We start from the raw sequence: 13,458 nt of genomic DNA on the forward strand, positions 1-13,458 counted from the left end.
AATGAGGACGCATTATGTTCAGAAAGAGGAAGCATCATGTTCAGAATAAGGAAGCAGGAAGCATTATGTTCAGAAAGAGGAAGCATCATGTTCAGAAACAGGAAGCATTATGTTCAGAATGAGGAAGCATCATGTTCAGAAACAGGAAGCATCATGTTCAGAAACAGGAAGCATCATGTTCAGAATGAGGAAGCATCATGTTCAGAAACAGGAAGCATCATGTTCAGAAACAGGAAGCATTATGTTCAGAATGAGGAAGCATCATGTTCAGAAACAGGAAGCATCATGTTCAGAAACAGGAAACATCATGTTCAGGAACAGGAAGCATCATGTTCAGAATGAGGAAGCATCATGTTCAGAAACAGGAAGCATTATGTTCAGAAACAGGAAGCATCATGTTCAGAATGAGGAAGCATTATGTTCAGAAACAGGAAGCATCATGTTCAGAAACAGGAAACATCATGTTCAGAAACAGGAAGCATCATGTTCAGAATGAGGAAGCATCATGTTCAGAAACAGGAAGCATTATGTTCAGAAACAGGAAGCATCATGTTCAGAATGAGGAAGCATCATGTTCAGAAACAGGAAGCATCATGTTCAGAAACAGGAAGCATCATGTTCAGAAACAGGAAACATCATGTTCAGAAACAGGAAGCATCATGTTCAGAATGAGGAAGCATCATGTTCAGAAACAGGAAGCATTATGTTCAGAAACAGGAAGCATCATGTTCAGAATGAGGAAGCATCATGTTCAGAAACAGGAAGCATCATGTTCAGAATGAGGAAGCATCATGTTCAGAAACAGGAAGCATTACGTTTATACAGAACACATCAGTTCAATCATAACATACTTCTCCACTCCCTGAATGACCTACCTGGTGCAGCATGAATGTCCCATGGCAAGGCATGCCTCCTCTGTGGTCCACTCCTGCTGGGACGTAGCTGTGGGAAACAGAGACAACCATCAAGTATTTTCATGCACGGTAACAAGACTCTCGTCGATTTTCACATCGGCCAATAAGTAGTTAATGCTGTCGCTGCTATTGTTTTTACTCTGGGTTCTTACATAAACGTTCTACGTTGGGTAATGGATTTCTAAATGTAAAATCGTCCGAGACTGCAGTCATCTTTAATTAATTTAGTTAACTCTTTCTTGAACTGCACTGTCGGTTTAAGGGCTTGTAAGTAAAAGCATTTCACGGTAAGGTCTCCACTTGTTGTATTCGGGCGCATGTGACTAATAAAGTTTCATTTGATTTCGATTATTTGATCATTAATAGAACATTATTAAGAGTATAATGTTATAATATTGATCATGGATTAGCAGCGTCTGTTGAGGTGAAACTGGGGCTTTGCCTCTGCGTCTACAGTACTGCGTTAATGTCCATGTAATGTAATACATCACTTACAATATATTCCCAAACAATTGTTTCCCTCTAGGTAGTATGGGGTAGTGTGAATATTGGAAGGTAGCCTATAGTAATCATTTGAGAGTGGTGAGATGGAATACATCATGGAATTTAATATAGAGCACATATATAAGGTTGTATATACACTATAGTAATTTAGTATTTAGTATTTAGTATATAGTAATTTTGTATTTATATATATATAGCAATTTAGTATTTATATATATATATATATATATATATATATATATATATATATATATATATATATATATATATATATATATATATATATATATATATATATATATATATATATATATAGTATCTCTGTGGGATACTCACTCTCCACTGGCCTCCAGTTCGCAGATCTCAAAGAACACCATGAGGTCATACTTGCAGTGGCAGGGCCCGGCTGTAGGGCGCATCAGGGTAGTCAGCTTGGTGGCAGGGACTAAAAAGGAGGAGGTGAAGGGAGACAAGGTCATCACAACAAGAGACTCAGTCTTCAGTAGCAGGGAGCAGGGAGAGCTGCGACAGGAAGAAAGGTTTTAAAAAAGAGAGGGGGGATGAGAATAACGCCGGGAGAGATGGAGGAACCACTCAGTACTGTCCTGCAGAAAGGCAGGGTAATCAATGCAGCAGTCATCCCTTAACAATACAAGGATGTGCCTGTGAAAAATTACAATCTGATAAAACTACCTGTAAATATTTGGGTATGTTTACAATATTTCTCAAGGCAATAATGGAATAACGCTTCTGGATAAGGGTATTGTTACAAAGTAGCTCAGGTCCTACAGAAAGAGAGGTCAAGGTGTGATCGATCAAAAGCACGCTAACACAGATCTTTTAAAAAAAAACATCAAGCAATAAATGATTGTTTATGGTAACTACAGAAGCTGAAAGCCCATAGATCCATTTGAGGAAGAGATCACAGGAGGAACTCTCGGGGAAAAATCAACCAGACAGGATAACAGTAGACACACGACAAGGCAACGAGAAGAGAGCCTGTGGAAAAATCCCTGAAACACAACCTCCTCTTTTTATATCAGTTGGTAAGATATATATATATTTTTTTTTATACTGAACTCTGAGTTGATAACAGAATGTATTCACGTATTCATGTGTTTGTCTATGACTACAATATATTTGGTCATCTATTGGTGCTAATTTAAGATGTCTGTTTCTTTATCTGATTTACAATTTATCATCTTGGCTGCATTTCCACAGTTCAGCCCAATTATGATACATTTCCCCATTTATTGGCAAAAGATCTGATTGGTCAAAAGTGTCATGACATCAGATTTTGTCTGCCTGTGTAAATAAATGCACATCGGAGTGATATAACAAGAGGTTCGTTTCAAGGGACTTTCATTGGCCCAGACACACAGACAGTAACCAACCCGGTTTCTGGGCTCTGATAACTGAACAGATAGAGAGGGGCGGGGCTGGAAGACTGGGTGGCCCCTCCCCCTCGAGGAGGAAAGAGGCGGCCAATCCGGCTGCGGACAGGGCGTGGCCTGACAGAGAGTCCACCAGCGCCCCATTGAACACCTCTGGGACCAGGTAGCGAATCAGCTCCAGCGTCTTCTCCCGGTCGGGCGGCGTGTCATCATCGGCTACTTCACAGTCACATGTAGAGTAACACGTACCCAACAACATTGAACTGAGCTGACGTGACAATACACAGCATAAGAGTACAGCCGACAGCATCAAGCGTGACATTACATAGACTAACAGAACACGAGCACGTAAGCAATGCAACAGACATGCGCTGTAGGTAGCAACATAGAGTACACAGGCCATACAACAGAATGATACGCACTGTATACTGTGTGCTATGTACTGTGTACTGTGTGCTGTGTACTGTGTACTGTGTACTGTGTACTGTGTACTGTGTACTGTGTGCTGTGTGCTGTGTGCTGTGTACTGTGTGCTGTGTACTGTGTGCTGTGTGCTGTGTGCTGTGTACTGTGTACTGTGTACTGTGTGCTGTGTACTGTGTACTGTGTACTGTGTACTGTGTGCTGTGTACTGTGTACTGTGTACTGTGTGCTGTGTACTGTGTACTGTGTGCTGTGTACTGTGTACTGTGTACTGTGTACTGTGTACTGTGTACTGCTTCAAAATAAAAACAGACATATCTTTATGTAGATCCATTCTTTGGGGGGTTGAAGTCTATTTGTTTACTAAGACTGAATACAATGGTTCTGGTGCTTACCTGGTTTGGACAGGGGCATGACTTTGGGGAACTGCCTTCTGCAGGGACGCAGAGGGCTGCTGGGAGAGAGACAGGTACAGTAAGTTATACAGTATGTTACCGTCACATCGAAAAGACCGAAGATAAGTTTTCCCCCAGAGCCTTCGTAGCGTTAAGATTATCGTTAGAACCTTCTAGTAACTTCTAGTAACAGAGGTGTTTCCCAGAAACCTTTGTTAGTACCTTGGCTCTTATAGGACGACTGCACTTCCTGATTTGGCCTCAATTTAGATTTGGTAAATAAAGTAGTGGCCATGACTGATTTAAAACACGAGTTGGTTTCGTGTTTGTACACCTATTAGTTTTCTCATAAAATGATTTACAATAATTGTATATGAATTTCTACAATTTATAGATGGTTAAAGTTTTTTTAATTTTTTATCATTTATATTTGGACTATTGGAATTGGAAAGTATTGTCCAATGTGCATTGTGTAATTTACAGATGGTCCCTAACAAGCCCCATAGGGATATCCAAAGTAAACCCACATTTACCACGAAGGATTACGATTGGGCCACATGGGAGCTGCACTCCGAATTTCTGACTTGTTGCCAGCTGTGGGCGGGATTGAAAAAAATTCAAACTTCATTTGATTTGTGATGCAATCAAAACTCGGTTTTGGATGAGCCTGACTTTATGACCAAAGTTATCCTATTTTTTAAAAATATTTTTTTTACACTTTGTTGTAACTTTTGGTCAGTAGAATAAATGTTTCTGACTCATATTGACGGATGCTTTCTAAAGGACACGTTTTGCTTCTAAGTGGGCAGTTGCTCTTCAGAAACACGTTCGCAACGTCTATGAGTGATCCAGACCATTCTCAACGCAGACGTCTATGAGTGATCCAGACCATTCTCAACGCAGACGTCTATGAGTGATCCAGACCATTCTCAACGCAGACGTCTATGAGTGATCCAGACCATTCTCAACGCAGACGTCTATGAGTGATCCAGACCATTCTCAACGCAGACGTCTATGAGTGATCCAGACCATTCTCAACGCAGACGTCTATGAGTGATCCAGACCATTCTCAACGCAGACGTCTATGAGTGATCCAGACCATTCTCAACGCAGACGTCTATGAGTGATCCAGACCATTCTCAACGCAGACGTCTATGAGTGATCCAGACCATTCTCAACGCAGACGTCTATGAGTGATCGAGACCATTCTCAACGCAGACGTATATGAGTGATCCAAACCATTCTCAACGCAGACGTCTATGAGTGATCCAGACCATTCTCAACGCAGACGTCTATGAGTGATCCAGACCATTCTCAACGCAGCCAAAGTGCATCGTTTGTTATTTATCCCGCGTTACTTCATTCACACAAGATCTCCTCGAAACAATCATGGCCGCCGATTAACTACAGAACGAAGTTGACAAAAAAAATACAAAATTACCAAAGCACTGCATCTCAGCACAAGAGGCGCGATTACAGTCCCTGGTTTGATTCCAGGCTGTATTACATCCGGCCGTGATTGGGAGTCTCATAGGGTGGCGCACAATTGGCCCTGCGTCATCCGGATTTGGTCGGGGGTAGGCCGTCATTGTAAATAAAGAATTTGTTCTTAACTGACTTGCCTAGTTAAATAAAATAAAATTGTGTGTGAATGGTGTGCCCAATCTGTGACTTAGTATTGGGTAAGCCTAATATAACTACCTCAATAGCCTATTTGCAACCATAGGTGGTTAATATATCTCCAGGAGATGATCCGTCACACACCTACCGAACGTTCTCTCTACGTTCTTGTTTTGGGGGGAAACTCACCTATCGAACGTTCTCTCTACGTTCTTGTTTTGGGGGAAACACACCTATCGAACGTTCTCTCTACGTTCTTGTGTTGGGGGAAACACACCTATCGAACGTTCTCTCTACGTTCTTGTTTTGGGGGGAAACACACCTATCGAAGGTTCTCTCTACGTTCTTGTTTCGGGGGAAACACACCTTTTGAACGTTCTCTCTACGTTCTTGTTTTGGGGGGAAACACACCTATCGAAGGTTCTCTCTAAGTTCTTGTTTTGGGGGAAACACACCTATCGAACGTTCTCTCTACGTTCTTGTTTTGGGGGAAACACACCTATCGAACGTTCTCTCTACGTTCTTGTTTTGGGGGAAACACACCTATCGAACGTTCTCTCTAAGTTCTTGTTTTGGGGGAAACACACCTATCGAACGTTCTCTCTACGTTCTTGTTTTGGGGGAAACACACCTATCGAACGTTCTCTCTACGTTCTTGTTTTGGGGGAAACACACCTATCGAACGTTCTCTCTACGTTCTTGTTTTGGGGGGAAACACACCTATCGAACGTTCTCTCTAAGTTCTTGTTTTGGGGGGAAACACACCTATCGAACGTTCTCTCTACGTTCTTGTTTTGGGGGGAAACACACCTATCGAAGGTTCTCTCTAAGTTCTTGTTTTGGGGGAAACACACCTATCGAACGTTCTCTCTAAGTTCTTGTTTTGGGGGAAACACACCTATCGAACGTTCTCTCTAAGTTCTTGTTTTGGGGGGAAACACACCTATCGAACGTTCTCTCTAAGTTCTTGTTTTGGGGGAAACACACCTATCGAACGTTCTCTCTAAGTTCTTGTTTTGGGGGAAACACACCTATCGAACGTTCTCTCTAAGTTCTTGTTTTGGGGGAAACACACCTATCGAACGTTCTCTCTACGTTCTTGTTTTGGGGGGAAACACACCTATCGAACGTTCTCTCTAAGTTCTTGTTTTGGGGGGAAACACACCTTTCGAACGTTCTCTCTACGTTCTTGTTTTGGGGGAAACACACCTATCGAACGTTCTCTCTACGTTCTTGTTTTGGGGGAAACACACCTATCGAACGTTCTCTCTACGTTCTTGTTTTGGGGGGAAACACACCTTTCGAACGTTCTCTCTACGTTCTTGTTTTGGGGGGAAACACACCTATCAAACGTTCTCTCTACGTTCTTGTTTTGGGGGAAACACACCTATCGAACGTTCTCTCTACGTTCTTGTTTTGGGGGAAACACTCTTTAAAAAAAATAACAAATGTGGCTTGTAAAAAATAACGACGACTCTAGTACGATCAACGTAACACTTAGGTTACATCGCAAGTGGGCAATGAGGCCCTGTCCATTACAATGAACATAATGACGAGAGTGACCAGCGACTAGTGTACCTGATCAGGTCCTTGCACAGAGCAGGGAAGGGCTGTTTCTGGTAGTGACCAAACACCTCAAACACCATAGGCTGGGTCTTGATATAGTCCACAAAGGATTTGGTGACCTCTACAGCAATCTGTTAAACCAATAAACAGATAGCTAGTTATAAACACTTGAGAAACAAAAGCATATATAACCATCACATTTGTGTATTTCATTCTTCATGCCCACTGCATACTGTAGTACTCACTGTAAAACACTTTGTGACAACTGCTGATGTAAAACACAGAGCTTTATAATGAAATGTGATTGATCGACTGCTTACGTTCTGTACGTGGTAGAAGCCCAGAGGAGGGCCTCGCCCTGTGTTCTTCAGAGGCTCTGTGGAAAAGGCCTCATCGTGACAGTGGATGAAACTGTAGGTAAACCCGAACGAGAGAGAGAGAGAGAGAGAGAGAGAGAGAGAGAGAGAGAGAGAGAGAGAGAGAGAGAGAGAGAGAGAGAGGGAAGGGCTTGTTAGCTACCACTCACAGTCTGTTACGGGCGGTCTAATAGATCTGTTGATCTGAAAGATCTTAGAACCTACAATAACAACAACAACAACAACTTACTTGAACTGGCAGAAGATGTCAGCGTACTCTGCGGAGATGCTGGAGGCCTGGAGGACCGTCACTCTGAAGGTGAAGATGTTACCTATCCTCAGGTGTTCCAGGGCTCCGTCCAGAGCTCCTCCCTCCAGGTTGGTCTTCAGGGGGCTCTCCAACTCATCTGGACTGGCTACAGGAGGGGGGGGGGGGGGGGGGGGGGGGGGGGGGGGGGGAGAAGAGACATTGAGTACATGTAGTGTGCGAATTCTCTCTGTAATACACTACCCTACATCCTTACAATTGTATATCTTCAGTGAATCTGTTGGTTCACTCTGGCACACTCTCATAAACACACTGCCTACCCGTACATAAATACATTTAACATAATGAATATAAGTACTGTACACGCAGACAGACCACACCCACACAAACAGTTTGATGAGAGACCACAGATAGTCTCTCTCGCAAGACAGTATGATGAGGTACCACAGTGGCTGAGGAGAGACAGTTTGATGAGGTACCACAGCGGCTGAGGAGAGACAGTTTGATGAGGTACCACAGCGGCTGAGGAGAGACAGTTTGATGAGACATCACAGCAGCTGAGGAGAGACAGTTTGATGAGACATCACAGCAGCTGAGGAGAGACAGTATGATGAGACATCACAGCGGCTGAGGAGAGACAGTATGATGAGACATCACAGCAGCTGAGGAGAGACAGTATGATGAGACATCACAGCAGCTGAGGAGAGACAGTTTGATGAGGTACCACAGCGGCTGAGACAAGAGACTACACAGCCAGTGGTCGTTACCCGCACAATTGTTGTTGTTGACCTCATCGGCCGAGGGTTCCATCCCTGAGTTCTGTCCCTCCCCTTCCACGAAACGCAGCTCTTCCTGGGACTCCCCGGTACGGGATAGACCAGTGGGGCACGACTCAGCCTGGAACTGACCACAAGGGACAGCATACAGTTAGCAAAGCTGGGAGGTAGGCCTAGTCACTGACTAGCCACAAGATAGCATACAGTCAACAAAGCTGGGAGGTAGGCCTAGTCACTGACTAGCCACAAGATAGCATACAGTTAACAAAGCTGGGAGGTAGGCCTAGTCACTGACTAGCCACAAGATAGCATACAGTTAGCAAAGCTGGGAGGTAGGCCTAGTCACTGACTAGCCACAAGATGGCATACAGTTAGCAAAGCTAGAGGGGGTAGCCAGCTACTGACAGTGAGAAAGGCTAGAGGTGGTAGCCAGCCACTGACCGTTAACAAGGCTAGAGGGGGAAGCCAGCTACTGACAGTTAGCAAGGCTAGAGGGGGTAGCCAGCTACTGACAGTTAGCAAGGCTAGAGGGGGTAGCCAGTCACTGACAATTAGCAAGGCTAGAGGGGGTAGCCAGCTACTGACAGTTAACAAGGCTAGAGGGGGTAGCCAGCTACTGACAGTTAACAAGGCTAGAGGGGGTAGCCAGATACTGACAGTTAACAAGGCTAGAGGGGGTAGCCTATCCCCTGACCGTTAGCAAAGCTAGAGGGGGTAGCCAGCCACTGACAGTTAGCAAGGCTAGAGGGGGTAGCCTAGTCACTGGCAGTAAGCAAAGCTAGAGGGGGTAGCCAGCCACTGACAGTTAGCAAGGCTAGAGGGGGTAGCCTAGTCACTGGCAGTAAGCAAAGCTAGAGGGGTTAGCCTAGTCACTGGCAGTAAGCAAAGCTAGAGGGGGTAGCCAGCCACTGACAGTTAGCAAGGCTAGAGGGGGTAGCCTAGTCACTGGCAGTAAGCAAAGCTAGAGGGGTTAGCCTAGTCACTGGCAGTAAGCAAAGCTAGAGGGGGTAGCCTAGTCACTGGCAGTAAGCAAAGCTAGAGGGGTTAGCCTAGTCACTGGCAGTAAGCAAAGCTAGAGGGGGTAGCCAGCCACTGACAGTTAGCAAGGCTAGAGGGGGTAGCCTAGTCACTGGCAGTAAGCAAAGCTAGAGAGGGTAGCCAGCCACTGACAGTTAGCAAGGCTAGAGGGGGTAGCCTAGTCACTGGCAGTAAGCAAAGCTAGAGGGGTTAGCCTAGTCACTGGCAGTAAGCAAAGCAAGAGGGGGTAGCCAGCCACTGACAGTTAGCAAGGCTAGAGGGGGTAGCCTAGTCACTGGCAGTAAGCAAAGCTAGAGGGGGTAGCCAGCCACTGACAGTTAGCAAGGCTAGAGGGGGTAGCCTAGTCACTGGCAGTAAGCAAAGCTAGAGGGGTTAGCCTAGTCACTGGCAGTAAGCAAAGCTAGAGGGGTTAGCCTAGTCACTGGCAGTAAGCAAAGCTAGAGGGGGTAGCCTAGTCACTGGCAGTAAGCAAAGCTAGAGGGGTTAGCCTAGTCACTGGCAGTAAGCAAAGCTAGAGGGGGTAGCCAGCCACTGACAGTTAGCAAGGCTAGAGGGGGTAGCCTAGTCACTGGCAGTAAGCAAAGCTAGAGAGGGTAGCCAGCCACTGACAGTTAGCAAGGCTAGAGGGGGTAGCCTAGTCACTGGCAGTAAGCAAAGCTAGAGGGGTTAGCCTAGTCACTGGCAGTAAGCAAAGCAAGAGGGGGTAGCCAGCCACTGACAGTTAGCAAGGCTAGAGGGGGTAGCCTAGTCACTGGCAGTAAGCAAAGCTAGAGGGGTTAGCCTAGTCACTGGCAGTAAGCAAAGCTAGAGGGGTTAGCCTAGTCACTGGCAGTAAGCAAAGCTAGAGGGGGTAGCCAGCCACTGACAGTTAGCAAGGCTAGAGGGGGTAGCCTAGTCACTGGCAGAGCTACAGTAAAGGCAAATATGTTTATAACTAACCCAAGATAGGCCACAGCCTGTCATTTCCAATAGGAGCAAATTAATAATTGTTGGCCAAACAAGCAAGGGGGTGGGCAGAGCCAAGGACGAAATAGCGAGAGCCTATCACTTTCTAGTATGTACTTGCATATTTCCATTAGAGAATGCCTACTATGTGAAGTGTGCGAGCGCAATAACTAAATTCGCACTTGAACTCCTTCGACAGCTTACAATTGGCTCATTCATCCCCTCTCCTCTCCCCTGTAACTATTCCCCAGGTCGTTTCTGTAAATGAGAACGTGTTCTCAGTCAACTTACCTGGTTAAATAACGGTAAAATAAATAAATAAAAATAAACAACGCAAATGTATTTTTACTGCCGACCACTGGGCTTCCTCTCATCACCATATTTGGTGGTGAGTGGAAATGCCAATCGGATTCTTCTGATTTATACATCCGGTGAAACATCTGGCTCATTGTTCTATCGGTGGAAGACGTGGTAGCCTAGCCACTGACCGTTAGCAAAGCTAGTGGGGGTAGCCTAGCCACTGACCGTTAGCAAGGCTAGTGGGGGCAGCCTAGCCACTGACCATTAGCAAAGCTAGTGGGGGCAGCCTAGCCACTGACCATTAGCAAAGCTAAGAGAGATAGCTCATAGATTTACATATAGATACTTTAGACATCGTATCGGTCCCATTAGGGCGTCTGTGAGAGCATGGTCAGCGCCAAAGGATGCCATCTCTATTTTGAAGTAGTACATTTTCTTCTACTAATACTTCTATGAGTTGGTAAACAAACTGAAAAGGTGCATACTGCCCCCTAGAGGGTGTAGTCTGAACAGGTTTAAAGACAATGTTGATGTTTTACTACCACCTGCAGTTATGGAATGTTTGCTCACAAGTATATTTTTATTGGCTGATGTCGCCTGATGACCTGGATGGAATCATGTGATCCTTCCATAACCCATAGGAAGTCCCACCCAGCTGACCGCTACTTCAAAATGGTGAAAGTCCTCAATAACGCTCAAGCTTTTGAGCACTAGAGTCCTCTATCTATCTCTATGACTCCCGACAGTTAGCTAGTAAAACTAGGGGAGCTACATAGGCACTGACTAGAGAAAACAGTGCCCGATATCCTCTGTGGGTTTGCTCAGGAGACGTACCTTCTCAAACTCCCGGTCCTCGAAGGAGATCTTGGCAGTGCCAGACTGACGGACACCGGAGCCGTAGTCAGGTGCCTCCTCGTCAGCTGGAGGGAAACACAAAACACCTTCACTTGACTTCCTCTAGAAGTCACACTCAGTCTGTCCTAGAGTTAATCCCTACCTGAGCTAATATACTGGCTGTAATGTGGGTCTTATGAAGTTCCATGTACTGTACAGCTCCCTACGCTTTATGTTAGGCTATTAGCTTGTTGGCTGCATTGAGTTTGATTGATTGTAATGTGGGTGGAGGTCTATGGTCCAGGTTTTACCTGAGATTGCCTGTACAGCCACCCTGAGAAATCCTTTCACCTCTCCCTTCTCACTGATGACGGCCACACGATGGACCAGGGGCACAGGGTACAGTAGGTTACTCAAGTACACAAAGGCTCTGTAGGGGAGGGACACAGGGAGAGAGGGAGAGGTGCGGAGAGGGAGAGAGAGAGAGAGAGAGAGAGAGAGAGAGAGAGAGAGAGAGAGAGAGAGAGCGAAAGAGAGAGAGAGAGAGAGAGAGAGAGAGAGAGAGAGAGAGAGAGAAAGAGAGAGAGAGAGAGAGAGAGAGAGGGAGAGAGAGAAAGGTGGGGGGAGACAGGGACACAGGGAGAGAGGGAGAGGTGCAGAGAGAGAGAGGTGCAGAGAGGGGAGAGAGAGAGACAGTGAGAGAAAAAGAGAAGAGAGAGAGAAAAGAGAAGAGAGAGAGCGAGAGAGAGAGAGAGAGAGAGAGAGAGAGCGAATGTACCATTAGAGAGCTCAGAGAGACCAGAACAGTGAGAGAGATAACGTACAGAGATGATGAGATAATAACGGAACATTAACACAGCACGAGACAAACACACCAAGCTGCAAAGCAACCAAACAGAAGCCGGGACTGCACTCGACTGGACAGCTCTGGTGATGACCATGGCTACCCTTTACTATCCCCTCTCTGGGTGTGTCTGGTCAACATAATAGCTTTAGGTCAAGATAACAGCGGTACAATTAAGGAGCAGGAGGGAGGCTGTGTTTTTAGTTTTTGAGAGCTTGGTGAGGCTAAGGAGCATGTTATGTCGAAGGTGAAACTACTGTGTCTGCTCTCTCTCTCTCTCTCTCTCTCTCTCTCTCTCTCTCTCTCTCTCTCTCTCTCTCTCTCTCTCTCTCTCTCTCTCTCTCTCTGTATATATATATATATATATATATATATATATATATATATATATATATATATGTGAAGCTTCAACTGACTGCGACACATAGCCTACAGTAGGCCTATGGCTTGTAGGGTTAGCTCTTATACTCTGTAACATACTTTAGGCCTACAATTTTGTCTTGCAGTCGAGGACCACATTTCCCAAGAACCAATGGGGCGGGTAGACATTTAAGGGGTAAAGGAGTGGTAGAAAAGGGTAGAGAACGACTAGATTGGTGAGGTGTAAAGAAGGCATGCTCGGGACAAAAAACAAAAAGGCCTTCTTGACTCAAATTAATAAAAATAAAACAAATCATCATCAAACGGAACATATGGCTAAAAGCTTGAACCAACAGCCAACAGCTTGAAATGTGTTACGACGGGGGAAAAGGACGACACCATAAACACAAAATACGCCTCTCCCACGAGGAGTAGAGGTGCGCTGGTTTGTGCAAAGAGAAAGGGAGCCGATTCCCATGTCAAATTTTAACAAAAAAAAAAAAAAAAAAAAGTCAAAATAAAGAATATTGTGCTCTGGCATGCCTAAAAGAGACAGCTGTAGTAGAAACCAGCTCTTTCATCATTGAGATATTGAGTCTTCCTGAATCACTTCCTGAATCAGTTGTTTCACATGAATCATTTGATGAATCATTTGATGATTCGTTTCTACTTATCATCAAGAGAACATTCATGATGTGGCAAAGACATCTAGCCATGGAGTGGCTGCCGTTTGCATTATGCACAAACAGATGTCAGAAGATATATGAGACATGTTAGTGTTTAAGATGATTATCTCATTAAAAAAAATGTACATATATATATATATATATTTTTATTTTCTTTTCAGACATACAAAAAGGTGAGACACACACCCCAAGCATTCGTTGAGCAACAACTTTGCTTGGATTACAACTAAAGCGA

At 44.8% G+C, this 13,458-nt stretch overlaps 1 protein-coding gene across 13 annotated transcripts in view; it reads right to left on the bottom strand.

The window, feature by feature from the left end:
- Window positions 1-13,458, bottom strand: part of LOC110486761 (kinesin-like protein KIF1A) — a 165,513-nt gene that overhangs the window by 34,684 nt on the left and 117,371 nt on the right. For 4 of the 13 annotated variants that reach the window (XM_036983799.1, XM_036983731.1, XM_036983690.1 and 1 more), the window contains 9 exons: window positions 11,645-11,763; window positions 11,334-11,419; window positions 8,208-8,343; window positions 7,423-7,588; window positions 7,137-7,227; window positions 6,829-6,947; window positions 3,631-3,686; window positions 1,755-1,863; window positions 876-942 (listed from right to left, as the gene is read on the bottom strand). In XM_036983799.1, the coding sequence (XP_036839694.1) occupies window positions 876-942; window positions 1,755-1,863; window positions 3,631-3,686; window positions 6,829-6,947; window positions 7,137-7,227; window positions 7,423-7,588; window positions 8,208-8,343; window positions 11,334-11,419; window positions 11,645-11,763 (949 nt within the window). Of the gene's footprint in view, window positions 1-875; window positions 943-1,754; window positions 1,864-3,630; window positions 3,690-6,828; window positions 6,948-7,136; window positions 7,228-7,422; window positions 7,589-8,207; window positions 8,344-11,333; window positions 11,441-11,644; window positions 11,764-13,458 lie in introns of all 13 variants that reach the window. The other 9 variants (XM_036983653.1, XM_036983369.1, XM_036983621.1 and 6 more) reach the window with 7 other exon arrangements.

This window comes from Oncorhynchus mykiss, chromosome 1 (genome assembly GCF_013265735.2).
Source record: "Oncorhynchus mykiss isolate Arlee chromosome 1, USDA_OmykA_1.1, whole genome shotgun sequence".
Lineage (NCBI taxonomy): Eukaryota > Metazoa > Chordata > Actinopteri > Salmoniformes > Salmonidae > Oncorhynchus > Oncorhynchus mykiss.